Source organism: Suricata suricatta, chromosome 2 (assembly GCF_006229205.1).
Source record: "Suricata suricatta isolate VVHF042 chromosome 2, meerkat_22Aug2017_6uvM2_HiC, whole genome shotgun sequence".
Taxonomy (NCBI): domain Eukaryota; kingdom Metazoa; phylum Chordata; class Mammalia; order Carnivora; family Herpestidae; genus Suricata; species Suricata suricatta.
This window is the reverse complement of record NC_043701.1, coordinates 96,207,484-96,225,721: the sequence shown is the minus strand read 5'-3', so window position 1 is coordinate 96,225,721 and position 18,238 is coordinate 96,207,484. Positions and strand designations below refer to the sequence as shown.

The 18,238-nt window shown below is 43.5% G+C and overlaps 1 protein-coding gene across 1 annotated transcript in view; it reads right to left on the bottom strand.

Moving 5' to 3' along the window:
- Window positions 1-18,238, bottom strand: part of DNAH11 (dynein axonemal heavy chain 11) — a 335,444-nt gene that overhangs the window by 934 nt on the left and 316,272 nt on the right. The window contains 6 exon segments of the mRNA XM_029929863.1: window positions 256-396; window positions 806-918; window positions 6,383-6,498; window positions 6,576-6,758; window positions 9,501-9,743; window positions 17,021-17,140. Coding sequence (XP_029785723.1) covers window positions 256-396; window positions 806-918; window positions 6,383-6,498; window positions 6,576-6,758; window positions 9,501-9,743; window positions 17,021-17,140 — 916 coding nt within the window.

Below are 18,238 nucleotides of genomic sequence, written 5' to 3'. Positions count from 1 at the left end.
TTAGTGTAGGTCTTAAATTTTGCATCCGTATCTAGTGTTAATAACCATAGGATAATTTAAGTGACAGCCGTCATCCTACATGCCTGAAAGTTGGCTGATACTGGACACAGATCCCGGCATTATGTTCTGTGGAAACGAGGTAGTCAACCGCTAGATGTGAGTGAATGTGGAGGAAACCGAGGACAAATACCAACTTGGAACTGATTGAAGAAAGATCCTAAATTAAAAACTACGTGCATTTCTTGTGGGATTTACCTTCCATGAGGAGCCCGTGGAGATAGGCACCTTCCCGTGGAGGATGGCCGTAATCTTCCTTGGTTTTTTTGGTAACATCAACGGTCAGGCACATTTTGTCCAGTGGCCACTCAGTTTTTCGAGCCATGGTCTGCATGATCGCTGAGGGAAGAGGAGGAAATAGGATGCAGTGGTGGAAAGGTTCCCGGGAGCAGCCCGTCCGCCTGAGGCATCGGCTCTGCTTCCCATTCGTGGACAGGTGCGTGTGGCTGCGCTGCACCGATGGCCCACTAGGGCCTGCGGGACACGCACCCTGCTTTTGGAAATGCCCACGTGGTTACACGGCGTGTGGTTTTGCACTTGGGTGGCAGAATGGAGCTGCTGGGTAAGAGACCCTGTGGCCTCTGACAAAAGGTTTACCAGAGTGTGGCTGCCATGCTGGGAACCTGACTTCCTCTGCACGCGCGGCTCTCACTCCTGCCCCTCCCTCCTGTGTCCCGAGCACTGGGGTCCAGGGCAGGTGAGGCAGGATTTGTGCCAGCAGCGGGGGCTGCCCAGGCGAAGCGCTTACCAGTTAAGAAGGACTGAGGGCTGAAGAAGCCAGGAAGCCACACCACAGCCGGAAGGGCAAGATCGTGGGTCCAGGTTTCAAGTTCCCGGCATCGCAAAAGGAGGTCATTAAACCTGGTTAACAAATGCACTTTTTAGTAATAGAGTTTTCCAATACGATGAGGTAGATCCCTTTAAAAAGATTTTTTTTCCCTGTTGAAATTTTATAGTAACCAAGAAATAGTGGGGAGTGTGGAAAATTCACCTCCACTTAACAATTTTACTTAGATCCTCTTAGTGATGGGTGGTGACCACACACAGGTGATGTGTGTATAATCCACCTGACAGGCTCCCAACAGAGTGTGGACAGGGTGTGTGGCAATGCGTGTGAGGATTGGGGTTGGGGGGAGGCTGCTGGGAAGGGCAGAGGCCGGAGAGCCCGGACAGGGGACTTCCCACCTACAGTGGACTGTCAGGAAGGGTGGGGGAAGGAAAAGGTGATAAGGGAAACAACACCTCAAGGCCTCTGCATGACTGTGGTTGGAGAATGCGCTGCTTTTACCCACGTGTGGAACTCATCAGCACAGTAGTAGTGCAGCTCTCACAGAGGCTTCAGGAGGATAAGCCTCTCCGATAAAAGCAGGAGACTTGTCAAGCCTTGAAACAGGATGAAAGGCTGCCGGAAAGAGTGGAGTGTGGATATGTCAAAGCCAGCAGGCAGGTCTCCAGGGTGAGGGACCCGAGGTGGTGAAGTGTTAGAAAAGCTGCAGGGGTGACTGCCACAAGTTTGGTGTCACGCTTGTTAGCTTTGGGCATGGCTCTTGCCTGCCCCGTGTCGGTTCTTTCAAATCTCTGGTTTAGGGAAAACATCATTGAAGACACGGTGAAGAACAGGAAAAGCAAGGATAGAAAAAAGACTTTTAGGGGCACCTGGGTGGCTCAGTTGGTTAAGCATCCAACTTTGGCTCAAGTCATGTTCTTGCAGTTCATGACTTTGAGCCTGACAGCTCAAAGCCTGTAGCCTACTTCAAATTCTCTCTGTCCCTTCCCTGCCTGCATGCTCTCTCTCTTAAAAAGTTTATTAAAAAAAGATTTTTTTAAACGTTTTAACTAAAAATGTTGCCACAAGAGGATATGCATTGTAGCCAAATTGCAACAGGTTTTTAAACCTCTATAAACAAGATTCTGGTTTGGAAATGACCAGGGAAGAAAAATATTTAAAAATGAAATGGAAAATACACAAAAATAAACTCAAAATGGATGAAAGGCCTAAACCTAAGACAGGAAGCCATCAAAATCTCGAGGAGAAGGCAAGCAAAAACCTCTTTCACCTGGGCCACAGCAACTGCTTACTCAACACATCTCCAGAGGCAAGGGAAACAAAAGCAAAAATGAACTATTGGGACCTCATAATATAAAAAGCTGCACAGCAAAGGAAACAATCAGCAAAACTAAAAGGCAATTGATGAAATGGGAGGAGATATTTGCAAATGACATATCAGATAAAGGGTTAGTATCCAAAACCTATAAAGAACTTATCAAACGTAATACCCAAAAAACATAGCCCAGGGAAGAAATGGGCAAAAGACATGAATAGACACCCCTACAAAGAAGACATCCAGATGGCGAAGAAACACAAGAAAAAATGTTCAACATCATTCATCATGGAAATATAATTCAAAACCATGAGATATTACCTCACACCTGTCACAATGGCTAACATGAACTTAGGCAACAACAGATGTTGGGGAGGATGAGGAGAAAGAGGATCTCTTTGGCACTGCTGGTGGGAATGCAGTTGCAGCCACTCTGGAAAACCGTATGGAGGTTCCTCAAAAAATTAAAAATAGAACCACCCTATGACCCAGCAATTGCACTAGTAGGTATTTATACAAGGGGGCACATGCACCCCAATGTTTATAGCACTATTGATAATAGCCAAAGTATGGAAAGAGCCCAAATATCTATCGACAGATGAATGGATAAAGATGATGTCATATATATACAGAATGGAGTATTACTCAGAAATCAGAAAGAATAAAATCTTGCCATTTACAACTATGTGGATGGAACTGGAGGGTCTACTAGGCCAAATTAGATAAACAAATATATGACTTCGCTCATGAACATAAGGGAAGGGAAGCAAAAATAATATAAAAACGGAGGGGAACAAAACAGAAGAGACAAATATAGAGAAGGTTGTTGAAGGGGTCATGGGAGAGGGAATGGTCTGGGTAAGAGGCACTAAGGAATCTACTCTTCAAATCGTCGCACCGTAAACTTTGTGCAATTAACTTGGATGTTAATCAAAAAATGAAATAGTTGTGCAAAATTGTAGGATATCTGAGTTTTCCTAAGTTACAAATTTGACTCTGTAAAATCAGGGACATGCCAGGTTTCAAAAAAATTTGACCAAGAATAATCAATACTGAGACCTATTTTAATGTACACTGAAGACAGACTTCACAATTTTCTTTGCTTTCAGAAGATTCTCTTTTAGAAAAGGAAAAGAAGGTCAGCCACAGACCCCTCCACTGCGCACAACGCCGCAACGGGATGGGTTCAACTTTTTTTTTTTTTAAATAACCAGGCAGCCTGTATTTGAGTATAAAGACAGTTGATTATATGGCATGAAATACTGGCAGCAAAACCAATGAACAAGAAGGCTTCCAGCAAATGAAAACAGGGGGGATCTGAAGGACTCTTAATATATTTAAACTCCTGAGAAAGAAACTAGAATAATAGTCATAAAAACAGGAAATGAAACCAAGTTAGGTACCTCCCCTGATTTCAATATAAACAACTTGGAATTAAAAAAAATTGGATTTTGGACAACGAAATTTTATCTTTTCTAATTCCAAACAATTTTTTTAGACATTTCTTTTTTGAGAGACAGAGGGTGAGTGGGGGGTGGGGGGAGGGACAGAGAGGGAGACACAGCATCTGAAGCAGGCTCCAGGCTCTGAGCATAGAGCCCAACATGGGGCTCGAACCCAGGAGCCAAGAGAGCACAAACCGAGTCCAAGTCGGATACTTAACTGACTGAGCCATGCAGGTGCCCTGAAGATAATGAGATTTTAAAAGTTAAGAGGAGACACAGTAAACCGGAAACAACTGAAGACATAATAAATTCCCCCCAGAAGTGACAAGACCAACCAGGATGTAGCAGAGACACAGATTGAAAATAAGCAATATACAATGAAGATTATGAAGAAGAAGGCATAGAATTTTTCAGGGTGGAAGCAAGTGGTAGACACACACAATAAGACACAGGAGCAAGGATATACTTCAAAAGTCCACACCTAAATACAGCAGTATAATTGTAGAATGTTAAGGGTAAAGAAAAAATTCTTAAAAACTTCCCCCAGAGAAGACAGGTGAGTTGTGAAGGGATGACAAGTACACTTAAAAACAGTCTCCTTGGCTCTAATAAACGCCAGGAAACCAGGGCGTTCCCAAACTCAAGTGCTGAGAGAAGTTATTCGTGTGCTGGAATTGCAGGTTAGCCGTGGAGTAAGTGCAGTGGAGAAAACTTAGAACACCCTTTACTCCCCTCCACATGCACTGAAAGCCCCGGGGTAGATTTTATCTTTCAGCGCAAAGAGAAGGGGGCCCAGAACAAAGGAACCCAGAATGAGATGTAAAAAGCAACAAATGAGCAAAGATATCCATCTATATGTGACTATAAATAATTCAATAATAATAATAATAATAAATAGACTATAAACAAAAACATGGTTTAAAATAAGGTTGAATTACAATGGCAGACCAGAGGAGGCGAGAGAGAAAAAGAGTAAAGTGTTGACTTTATATTAAAACAGTCAAGTGTGAGGGCACCCGGGTGGCTCAGTTGGTTGGGCATCTGACTTCGGCTCAGGCCATGGTCTCATAGTTTGTGACTTCAAGCCCCCTATGGGGCTCTGTGCTAACAGCTCAGATCTTGGAGCCTGCTTCCAATTCTGTGTCTCCTTCTCTGCCCTTTTCGCATTTGCTCTCTCGCTCTCTCTCTCCTTCTTTCTTTATTTTTGAGAGAGAGAGAGAGAAAGTCAAGTGTGTAGGTTACAATGTAAAATGTATCTGCTAAAATAATAGGAACTATTCAGGGATAAGGATGGAATAAAGAAAACTATTAAACTTACAGAAGCCTGAAAAAAATTGGGATAAAAGTAGAAAAATCTAGAAATAAGCACAAAATTAGATGGAAGTCCAAAGTTACCATTATAGCAAAATTTAAGTACAATATAAATATTTTTTACCAGAAATATACAATTTGTTTGGGAGGGAGGGCACACGATGGGTGGGTCAGTTGGTTGAGCGTCCAACTTTGTCTCAGGTCATGATCTGACGGTTTGTGAACTCAACCCCCACATCAGGCTCCGTGCAGAGCCTGCTTGAGATTTTCTCTCCCTCTCTTCCTGCCCCTCCCCTACCCCTCTCTCTCAAAAACAAAAACAAAAACAAAACTGAGTTCGGACATCCACAGCATTCACAGAAATCCAGGGAGTAGCCTTCCTTACTCCTCCCTGCCAGTGATCTGCTGCCATCTGGGTTTCTCCCACAACGCACCTCCCATTCTGATGTTTGCACACCTCCCTACACAGCAAACACCTGGCTGCTGAGTGGCAGTTCCAAGATGCAGCCATTTGAAAGAAAAAAAACTTTTTTCTTTTTAAGTAGGCTTCATATTCAGTGTGGTGCCCAAAGCGGGGCTTGAACTCATGACCCTGTGATCATGACCCAAACTGAGATCAAGAGTTGACAGTTAACCAACTGAGCCATGCAGGTACCCTGACATTTTGTTTACAATTTTATTTTTAAAGTGATCTCCACACCCCACATGGGTCTCAAACTCACAAATCCGAGACCCAGAGTCACATGCTCTACCGAATGAGCCAGCCAGGCGCCCCTCATTTGGAGTTCTCGTGGGGCCTCCCAGTGAAGGTTCAGAGGAGCATTCTGGCTCATGGAAGAAAGACTTAGGAAAGTACTGGTTAAACAAAAATCCAGACCAAAAAGACAGGAATGGAGAGAACCTGCCCAGCCACGTGTGGACTGCGAAGCCCGGGCCACGCGGGAGCTGCGAATTCCCGTGCGTGGCGCTGGGACACCCCTCTGCGCTCGCAGCCACATGTGGAGGCAGCTGGCTTTCCTGTGTGCCCGACTGTGACCTTTTAGAAGTTAGCTTTGAGATGGCCCTGGTAATCACTGCCTTCGAAATAAGCATATGAAACTCAGGTTACCTCCCCTGGCCATTTAAATAACTCAGTGAAGGAATTTCATTCCCCACAGTTTTGAGATGATAAACTGAGAAATTAGGAAGGTCGGGTATTTTGTCCACGATCAAATAGCTAGTAAGTAAAGGGCCAGAACTCGAGTCTTGTCTCAACCCAACTTTTTACTGATTTTTACCTTTGGAGCAACCCGTGAGAGAAGCTCAAGACAGCTAGGGGTAGTTTGTTTGCACAATTATGCAAAGTACGGCCCCGAAGTACTCACAAAGTATAGTCTTCGGAGTTCTTCCGACACAATCATGACGCAGAACGCCGAGCCGGCAGCCAGGTGGACAAAGGTCAGTGGGAGCAGGGAGGGGGTCGCTTACCACCGGGCCAGGCCGTAAGTAGACGGATAGGCCAGTTTGCTCCAAGCGTCGGGCACTGTGTCGTAACTCAGCTGGGACTGCTGGGCTTCCATGTCAGGGGATAACGTCAGCTCGCCCTGGCGTGGAGAAGAGGCCACAGAGTGAGTGTCTTGCCACGTGGCAACACCTGCGCTAGTACCACTTTTACACTCACCTTCCAACCAAGGTCTAATTGTTGAAGTGACATACGGATTTCCCGAAGGAGCATATTCATCCTCTCACATTCTTGGAAGCAAACAAGAACATAGGGGCTTCTGTTTGAGGTTTTTTGTGTTATCTCTGCCATGTTGAACTCTTCTGGAAGTTTCTCCAAAATGTCATCCACGACATTCTTAACCTTAAATCATTAACACACACAAAATTTAACTCCTTTGTATTTTGCTTTTTCAGATTTTTTTAAAAAGTTTATTTTTGAGAGAGAGACAGCATGAGCGGGGAAGGGTCAGAGAGAGAGACAGACAGACAGACACACAGAATCCCAAGCAGTCTGCATGCTGTCAACACAGAGCTCAATGCAGGGCTTGAACTCAGGAAACCAAGAGTCGGATGCTTAACCAACTGAGTCAACCAGGTGCCCTCTTTGTGTTTCATTTTTAGTCACAGGGACGCTATCCTGGATTTTTGCAAGTCCCAGAATAAGCCCACAACCCCCGAAGACACTTGCTAATGCAGCGAGAACACGCCCACCGCTCCCTGGAGGTGGGCAGCCTGCCACTGCCAACTAGCTTAGCCCCCGGAGCGTGACCGCAGCCCCTCCCCTTCTTTAGATCCCACCAGGGAGGAGCTACTATTTGTTTGCAGTTTATTCACTATTAGCATTTAGGGAATTGAAGAACTGTCAGGAACTACATTTCACTTGTACATACAAAGACAGGATCAGAGCAAGTGGAACCTCAACATTTGGGTATTACGTTTTGTAATCCGCTAATTAAAAAAAAAATCATTTGGAAAGTCCCATGAACCAAAAATGCCCTTTAAGCTTGAGCTAATTCTGATGACCTTATAATGTTACCTCTTCCAACTGACATAGCCTAAAATTTTGGGAGCAGTGTCAACATTTTCAACAATGAGGAACGCCTCTGTTGTCTTTACTTCCTGCCCTGAAGAAATAAAAGATGGATGCATTAAAGATGCAAAGATGCATGTAGTCCTTCAATGTGCAAGTTTATTCTATCCTGTCTCACTGAACTAGGGAAAACCAACAAACACCTAAAATAAAAGAGTGAAGACAGTGTTGCCTGTTCAGCCTCAGGCCAGTTTCCCTCTTCCCTTGATTTCTCGGATTACCGCCTCTGGTTCTGACAGCATTAACAGCAGGTTGCTTTAGCCCCTGGCGGGTTATTTTTCAGGTCCTGGAATCTTATTCCTCTATGGCAGCTGCAGCAAGTATGAAATGGTGTAGTAGGCAAGTTAGGTAAAGGGCTTGCTTTTGGAATCAGCTGGTTTCCTTCATTGGCCCTGTCTAGCTGTCTGGCAAACCACCTCAACTTAATTCTGGACCAAGGATCCTGCTACTGCTCAGCGCTACTGAGGACGAAATGGCTTATCTGTAAAGCACTCTCTTTAAGCGCTTAGCATATAGTAAGCACTCAATAGATTCGGTGCTACAATCTGCCTATTTGGCGTGTTGAGCCTCTCAGGATTGTTTGCTCTGTAGTTTCTGGTTTAACATGTTAGTCAGCTTCTTTGTTGGAAAGAATGAAACCCAAAACTAAATGAAGACCTCATCTACCTCTCTGCTTCTATTAAATGATATGATTTTTGCTAAATGGATTTTTTTTCTTTTTTGTCTTCTTAAAAAAAAGTGTAATATTCAGATAAGGGAGATGTTCGTATATGGGATAAAACACACAACAAAACCTAAAGCCTCTATAGGACAACCAAGTGCCTCAACAAATGGCCATATTTCAAGAAATAATACAGAAAATTCCTTGCACCTCACGATAAGGAAACCGGAGAGTAAGTTCCAACAACCTGATGTTTGTCAGTCAAATCCTGATTAATAACTGTGAGGGGGAATAAGGGCAAATCCATCCAGGGAAAAATAAACTATTAAGGTTTTAAGTTAATAAGAAACAAGATTTTAATCTAAATGTAAAAAAGATAGCGTTTGATGTCCATTTCTCATCCCCATGATACCTTGAAAATAATGCCAGTCTCCCCAGATAATCTGATAGCAACATCATAAAATGACAGCCCACAGAGTCAAAAGCAAGTCACAGATCTGGAGAAGAGGTGTGCCATACATCTATCTGACACAAGATACACGTTTAGAACAGAGTCCTTACAAATCTGTAAAAAAACATTGACAATGATTTAAAAAATGGGCAACAGGTACTTCACCTGAGATTATACCCACATGACTGTGATCCCATGAAAAGATACTCAGCATCACCCCTTGACTAAGGAATGCAAAGTTAAAACCACAATGAAATATGACCCTTCACAAAACTCAAGGACAGAGAACAGGTGACACTCACACACTGCTGGTGGGAGTTTAAGTGGTACGAGCACTTTTGTAAACTGCATGTGAATATCAACTGAAACTACGCATTACACCGTGTGATCCAGCAACTCCCCTTCTTTGCAAAGAGGGTAAGAAGTAGGAGTGGACACCTCTGGGAGTCCTGGTTGACAAGAGACTACAAGAATGTTCATGGCTGAGATCTTCATAATAGTGAAAAGCTAGAAAGAACCCCAAATATCCACCTACTATAGAATAAAGAAAGAAAGAATTGCAGACTCATACAACAGAATATGAAACCTAAATGAATCACTAGCCCATGCAATATCATGGGTGAATCTCACAAATGTAACACAGAATGAAAGGAGACAGACGTTACGTAAGTACACAGTGCATGAATGCATCTACTTGAAGTTCAAACACAGGCAAAGCTAACCTATGATGACAGAGCTAAGATGAAGCTCCCTTTAGATGGGACAGGGAGGGTGTTGACCCTGAGTGTTGGAAATGTAGTGTATTTTGATCTGGGTGGTGGTTAGATAGGTGTATAGAAAGGGAAAAATCCACCGAGTTGTACACTAAAGATTAGTGCAACAAAAAAGAAAGACCCTCTACCCTTTCTTCCGTGGACTGCCCCAGCTCCTCACTGATGAGTGCATTCCTGGGCTGCATCTCCAGCAAAGTTCTGAACAGAGTGTTTGACATCACGGTCAGGAATTCTATTTCAGCATTCGGGTGGAGGCCATACAGTGCTGGGCTTTCTGGAGGCAGCTTCTCCTCTATGTACTGGTGATAGCCTGAATAATCCAGATTAGGTGGGGCCGCAAATCCCGGGGCCAGCATCAGTTCATCTTCAACCTTCAACCGCAAAGGAACAAAGTCAGTTATTCCAAGTCTAAAGGGGCATGAGTCTTCACATCCTAAAACGTGTTGAGAACACTCTTAATGAGAAGGTCCCAACACAACACTGAACTGGTAGCAGGCTCTCTAAAATGTTTCACAACCCTTGTGTAATTGGTCGTTTGGCACCAGACTGACCTCCGGGGAGGAGTGTGAGGAACACATGTGAATCCCTCCCCCGGGAAGACAGTCGTCCGTTTGCCCAGGGCAACCTGGTGCCCGAGCACAGTGCCGTGACTGGGCGCTGAAGCATCTGCTGTGTATCGGTCACCCCGTCAAATGCTTCAAGTCACTGCTTCTCCCACAACATCTGCCAACATTGTGTGGAGAGAAATGGAGACTGAGAGTAGCTTCCCCGGGCAAGAGGTCTGATTTAAATCTTAATTGGGAATGCATGTTAGTATGGCTCTATAGGTTTTGCTCCCCTAATGTACATACTTTCCATACTACTGTTCCAACTATTTTATACAGGATACAGTTACATGTATGTAGACTGAAAAGATAGGAGTGTGTGTATATACCTAGCCCCTTATAGGGCAGTATACACAAAGTGTCAACTCAGTGAGGCCTCATGCCTTGGGGCTGCTCAGGGTGGAGTCCACGTTGCTCGCCTCCAGATCCACAGACTGTGGGACAGTCGTTGGCACAGACCCGGGCTCGGTACACAGGTGCTTAGTGAATGAACAGCAGGACTGAGAAAGCATTTATCGTGCCCGGCTACTTCATTAAGGGCAGAGGCAGACATTCCACAGAGAGCAAGGATCTAAAGAAAGGCCACGAAAAGACCAATACCAAACCTAGATATGTGAAGATGCTTCTTCAAAAGGCAACAGAACAATTTATGGACCTGGTTCTCTTATTAGCCATAAATGTAGTCAGTCACGTTCTTATAATTGACTCACTCACTCAGCATAATCTCACATTTTTTCCTGATGTTTTTAGTTCCCAGGGGCGCTAACAACCTCCCTTTTGATCCTCCTAATCTCTCTTGCTATTAATTCTATCTACATGTGCTCAAATGGACAGAGGGGTGTGACTCTTAACAACACTTACCTAATATAGCTATTTTATGCCTAGCTTTTCAAAGTCAGTTTCTGAAATTGGGGGTTTTCTCTATAACTTTCGATGTTATGCCATCCGGTCCCCTCACTCTCACCCAGAGGCAAAGTGAATATTCACAAACGTTTATTCAATACTATGTACTCATCATCTAGCACACTCCAATAAGCCTTGGAAACATAAAAGCTAGTTCCTTAGGGACTCACAGTCTAGTGGGGACAAAATATGTACACAAGCATGTCACTTGTGAGTAATGGCAGTATGTTCCTGCTCAGACCTGTAATCCCAAGTTTCCTAGAGAGCCTGTGTGGCCTTAGAGACAATGCTCCATGAACTCTAAAGTTTTTTAAATATTTGAGTCAGCATTTCTCTTTTGCATTAGGAAGATTTCCAAGTTAATCTAGTCTTTTATTTTGTGAGAAACAGAAATCTTGACCAATGAATATACCGTCTTCCCACTGGTATCTACCAGCTTGGATTGTTTGTCATCGATCTGCATTTTCTACCATTTCTTATTTACATATCAGACTAATCCATTGCAGTCACTGATTCAGGGTGACCAAAACAAAACTGTGAGGGATATTTCAACTCATGTGATTAGTCTAGGAGATAAATTCATGAAAATAAAAATATAGGCACAGAATACAAATAATGAAACCTAAATCGGAATATATATAGACAAACCAAACTTTGTTCCCTAAAACCAAGGACTTGGTCTTCCCTGTTAGTGCTCACTAGACTGTGGAAATTTTAAGAGCCACAGTTAAATTGTCCTTCAATTAACAACAGAATTTTAAGCAAAGAAACAAACCAAAAAGTAGAACCACGTAAACATGTTAAAATGCCAGGGGGGACTGGAGGGTTGGGTGCATATTTCTAGAGTGTGCTGCTGGGAATGCAGAAGGCCGTACTTTCTGGAGGGAGAGTTAGGCAGTCTTTTTACAAACATGCCAAGAGTGCGTCGTATGTATTCATTAATGAGCAAAAGCAAAACAAAGCCGCAAAGGAAAGGAAAGGGCTTGAGGTTTACAGCCAGCCAGATGTGGTTCAGTTCCCATCCCTGAAAGGTTTGGTGGCTGGTGGCCTTTAAAAATGATAGTTTATCTGAATTTCAATCTTGTCAGTGAATTGGCGTTCCTAATAGCAACCCACTGATGGTGGCTGTGGGGATTTACACGTATGCAAACAGCTAGGCACATAATAAGTATACTTTATGTTCGTTTGTGTCCCAGGAACAGACATTCAAGTATATTTTGATTTTCCAGAAGGAAAAAGACAACCTGAAGAATGTTCCACTATAAATTCCTACTATGATGTCAAACCAAGTTTGAAAAATGAGTTTTAGTTGATAGAGGTTCCTATGTGTTCTCTTTCCCCTTTAAGAAAACTGTAAAGATTTCAGTGTATTAAGGACTCCTGGTTCTGAATCTCTACGCACTCAAGGCCTCCATGAAAAGTTGCTGCTCGTGAACGGGGTCAGATCTGTAGAGCTCTCCGCATACTGACCACCTATCTTGCCTTTCAGAAGGGGCTTTTGAGAAGGTTACTCTTTTTCCTCGAAGAATCAATAATTCTAAATAGACATTTCTCCAAAGAAGATAAACAAATTGCCAATAAGCACACGAAAAGATGCTCAGCATTATTAGTGTTCAGGGAAATGCCCATCAGAACCACACACTGTGATACCACTTCACATTTCACACACACAGGATGGCTTAGAAAAAATGTTAGCAAGGGTGTTGGCAAGGCTGTGGAGAGTATAGACCACTGGCGGGGACATAAAATGGTACATCCACTTTGGAAAAATAGTGTGGCAGTTCCTTCAAATGTTAAACTGAGTTACCATACGATCCAACAATTTCACTCCTAGGTGTACACCCGAGGGGAACGGAAACATAACACAACACTTGTTCATCAGTGCTCATCAGCAGTGTTATTCCTCATGGCCAGAAAGTGGAAACAACTCAAGGGTCTATCGACGGATGGATATAGAAAATGTATCCATACAATGGATTGCTATTTGGCCATAAGAAGGAAGCCCTGCCATGTTACCTATAGATGGATGAACCTTGAAAACGTTAAGTGAAAGGCAGCAAACACAGGTGGTCACATATTGTATCATTCCATTTATATAAAATGTCCAGAATAGGCAAATCTAAAGAGACAAAAGGATGAGTTGTCGTCCGGGGCTGGGGAGTTGGGGAGAGGACTGTGAGTGACTCCTAATGGGTGCGGGGTTTCTTTGGGGGGAATGAGGTGTTCTAAAATAGACTGTAGGGAGGGCCGCACAACTGTGAATGTGCTAAAAACCCTTGGATTGTCCAACTGATGGTAAACTTCAATTTAAGTTGGTCTCGATAAAGCTATTTAGAAAAAAATCATGGGATCATGCTGAAAGAAAACAAGCCTCCACGTAATGGGGGAAAAATCAAGCATTTGAAGTCCATGTTGCAGAAGTCAGCGTCAGGCCCAGTTATTAGACATGGGGAGAGCCAGGATCCTGCCCCTCTTTTGACTCTGGACGATTATTGCCCTTCTTACATTTTGCTTTCTGATTGTCTGGCATGTATTTATTTTTATTATTTTTTAAGTTTGTTTATTTGGAGAGACAGAGAGAATGAGAACAAACAGGGAGGGGGGAGAGGGAGAGAATCCCAAGCTGTCAGCACAGAGCCCAACACGGGGCTCCATCTCGTGAATGGTAAGGTCACAACCTGAGCCAAAACCAAGAGTCCACAGTAACTCACTCCCTGTCCTCAGGCCAGAGCCTGAGAGGGGACATCCGAATAAGCTTCTCACTCTGCTCCTCGACCTCTACGATCATTTGGAGAAATCAACCTCTGTAAAGGTCACACGCCCAACACTGTTTATCTTTCCCATCTCCATGGTAACCGGCTCCCAGACCTCTTCTAAGGAGTGACTTCCAATTGTATTAAATTGAAAGTGTCTTTCTGACCTGTGAAATCCTGCTCCTCAGAACTAAGGAAAGACCAGGGGCGCCTGGGTGGCTCAGGTCATGATCTCATGGTCTGTGGGTTTGGGGTTTGTGGGTTCGAGACCTGCATCAGGCTCTGTGCAGACCGCTCAGAGCCTGGATCCTGCTTCGGATTCTGTGTCTCCCTCTCTCCACCCCTTCCCAACTTGTGCTCTGTCTCTCAAAAATAAATAAATGTAAAAATAAAAAATTAAGGAAAGACCAGGCGACTCTCACAAAGGAAACAATGGTCATGCAGCAGGAAAGTTTTTTTTGGCACTCTCCCCAAATTGTTTAACATTAAAAGTAGTAAAAAAAAAAAAAAAAAAAAAAGAAAGAAAGAAAGAAAGAAAAAAAAACCTGTCCCCAATTTTTTATATTAGGCTACATACAGTATACCACGTTTTCTGATATGTGATTATATTACTTCTCAAAATAGACTGAAGGAAGGGTATCAAAATCATGTAAAACTTTTATGTGATCAAGGTCTCAGAGAAAGTATAAATAGGAGGTTGCTCAAATCATTAAAAAATATGGCACTACTATCTATATATATTTCTATAGTCCTTGGCTTATGTTTTTAAATTTTATTTAAATTCCAGTTAACAAAGCATGTAATATTAGCTTCAGGTATGCAATATAGTGAGTCAGCCCTTCCACATACGCCACCCATCGCTCATCACAAGTGCCCCCCTTAGTCCCATCCTTAGTTTAGCCACACCCCCACCTCCCTTCTGGCGCCCACCAGCTTGTTCTCTATCCTAAGAGTCTCTTTCTAGGTTTTGCCTCCCCCGCCCCTTTTTGCTCATTTGTTTTGTTTCTTAAATTCTATATGGGAGTGAAATCATATGGTTCTGTCTTTCTCTGATGCATTATCACTTAGCCTAGTACTCTCTAAAGGCCTCCACATTGTTGGCACATGGCAAGATTTCATTCTTTTTTATGGGCAATATTCCATTGTGTATATATATATATACCACATCTTTATCCATTCATCAGTCAATGAACACTTTGGTTGTTTCCCTAATGTGGCTACTGTAGATAATACTGCTACAAACAACATGATGCATGTATTCCTCGGCATTAGTATTTTTGTATTTGGGGGCTAAATACCTAGTAGTGAGATTGCTGAATCAGAGGGTATTTCTATTTTCAACTTTCTGAGGAAAGTCCACACTATTTTCTGGAGCAGCTCCACCAGTTTGCATTCCCACCAACAGTGTAGAGGGTTCCCCTTTCTCCACGTCCTTGCCAACATCTGTTTCTTGTGTTGTTAATTTAAGTCATTTGACGGTGTGGGATGATACCTCACTGTCATTTTGATTTGTGTTTCTCTGGTGATCAGTGATGTTGAGCATCTTTTCATCTATCTGTTGGGCATCTGTATGTCTTCTTTGGAAAAATGTCTCCATGTCTTCTGCCCATTTTATTTTAATGTTTATTTACTTACTTTTGAGAGAGACATAGAGAGCACAAGCCGGAAAGGGATGCAGAAAGAGACAGAGACACACAATCCAAAGCAGGCTCCAGGCTGTGAGCTCAACACAGAGCCTGATGTGGGGCTCAAAATCACAAACTGGGAGATGATGACCTGAGCTAAAGTCGGACACTCGGCCACCCAGGCACCTCTCTTCTGCCCATTTTTTAATTGGATTATTCCTTTTTTTTAGTGTTAAGTTTTATAAGTTCTTTATATAATTTGGCTACTGAGTCTTTATCTGATATGTCATTTGCAAATATCTTCTCCCATTCTGTAGGTTGCCTTTTAGTCCTGTTAATCGTTTCCTTCATTGTGCAGGAGCTTTTTATTTTGATGGAATCCCAGTAGTTTATTTTTGCTTTTGTTTCCCTTGCCTGATGAGACCCATCTAGAAGGAAGTTCCAGGGCCAAGGTCGAGGAAGTTCCAGGGCACTGTGTTCAACACAGTTGGTGTCTTGTTCAGGTGAAAATAAAGATGGCATGGTATAGGGTGCCTTGCATTTCCAAGAAATGAGGCAATGGCCATGAACATGGAGGCCTTAGAGAGCATGAGAAAAGTGTGCCACCACTTTCAGCTATTTCAATATGGAAAACAGGGACTGAGCACTTTTGCCAGGAACACAGCCTGGACACAAGCTAAGTGGCTATTTGGTCTTTCCAGACAGTGGGTTGGCAAAATGAGAAACAGGGAAAGGACCTGGGTCTCTTTGAACTCCACTACAGTGGGGACCCTACCTTGCCTCACAGACAGAAGAAATGGGTTCTCACATCACATTTTTTCCAGACCAAGTATTTAGTTAAGAGTCAGTCAGGACACCTGGGTGGCTCAGCCAGATGAGTGTCTGACTTTAGCTCAGGCCATGATCTTGTGGTCTGTGGGTTCGAGCTCTGTCAGCACAGAGCCTGGAGCCTGCTTCAGATTCTTTGACTCCCTCAGATTCTGTGTCTCCCTCTCTTTGTCCCTCCCTGCTCACCCTCTCTCTCTCAAAAATAAACAAACTTTTAAAAAATTTTAGTGATCAAAATTTAGAATGCTCCATGGCACAGATTTCACTTAGTTTAGAATCTCAAATTGAAATCAATCCACCTATCTTCTGGCTGGAGCTCTTGCCCATGGTGACGGAATGTTCTGGGGCAAGCCATGCTCCGTCTCTCCCTATAAAATAGGGTCACAGTGCCTCTTCTGCACACCCTCCAGGGCTATTCCAAAGATCAGAGAGCCAGTGCACGTGAGGGTCGTTCATGTGGGCACAGAAGAGCAGACATGCACAGTTGTCATCCCAGATTCTGATTCCAGAGCTCTGAGATGGAGCCCAAGGCTCTGCATTTTTAACACCTTTCCAAACTCCTCGATGGGGGCCCAGAATATACTCACAAAAGACCACAACTCTTTGATAATGTTTAATAAGTATTTATACAGCGAAATTAGTTTTAAAAATTCTTACTAGAATTTTCTCCTCTGTAAAAGGAATTTAAAGTGTCTTACCAGGGGCGCCTGGGTGGCTTAGTTGCTTGAGCATCCGACTTCAGCTCAGGTCATGATCTCGCAGTCTGTGGGTTCGAGCCCTGCCATCAGGCTCTGTGCTGATGGCTAGCTCAGAACCCGGAGCCTGTCTTCCAATTCTGTGTCTCCCTCCTCTCTGACCCTTCCCTGCTCATGCTCTCTCTCTCTCTCAAAAATAAATAAAACATAAAAAAAAAATTCTAAAAAAAGTATCTTACCAGAGATGGATTAATGAATTCGTCCAGGTACACCCGACACAGCCTGCGATCCCAATCATCTGTGATGTGGCCCCCGTACATGATCTCCCCGAAGAGATAGCGGAGATCTTCCCATGGGACCTGGGAGGGGAGACACGCAAGTGTTCATTTCCAGGCCTGGCGTGGCCGTGTCCAAGCGGTCAACTAGCCACACATGCCTCTCCACAAACCCCCCAACAGCGTTCCCTCAAATCTTCATCAACAGGAACATTTAAAAGAGGTTCAGAAATTGTTTAGGTTTCTCCGTAGAATCAGAGAGAATTGTTTTTGGTGTGTTTTACTACATTCAGTGAAAATTCACTAAGGCTGAACTATTTTAATTTTTTTTATTTTTATGTATTTGTTTCTTATGTTTGTTTATTTTTTGGGAAAGAGAGAGAGAGGGAGGGAGGGAGAGGGAGAGACTGGAAGAGGTGCAGAGAGGGAGACACAGAATCCAAAGCAGGTCCCAGGCTCCAAGCTGTCAGCAGAGAGCCTGAAGCAGGGCTTGAACTCACAAACCATGAAATCATGACCTGAGCTGAAGTCAGAAGCTTAACCAAATGAGCCATCCAGGCGCCACTAAACTTTTTTTTATTTTTAAGAAAGTGTGATTTAAAGCTTATTTTGAGACAGAAAGCGCGCATATATGTGTGCTTCTGTGGGCAGAGGAGGGGCAGAGAGAGAGAGAGAGAGGGAAAGAAAGAGAATCCCAGGTAGGCTCCATACTGTCAGTTGGGAGCCCCAAGTGGGGCTCAAACCCATGAACTGTGAGATCATGACCTGAACTGAAGTCGGACACTTAACTGACTGAGCCACCCAGGGGCCCCAACACTGGACTCTTAATGCAGATTTTAAAGCAATTATTCCTAGAACACGTCATGTAGGGAAACTACGAATTCAAAATCTTATCCAAAAACTAAGAAAAAGTGTACGTTTGCAGGGCCTTTGAGGTATGACATGTTTTGATGATCTGAATTATAGATTTTATGATCTCATCTAGGCAAAAAAAGAAAACGCTACACAATCTGAAGATAGAACTCCATCACCTTGCAAAAATCCAAGCAATCCCATCCCCTTGCCACAGACTGATATGAGGGCCGGGCTATGGCATGACCGGCCTGCCCGACTGTTCTGAGGGTTGGAACTCATGACTGTACCATGTGGTGTTGAGAAATAACGGTATCTCTTTATTTGGCT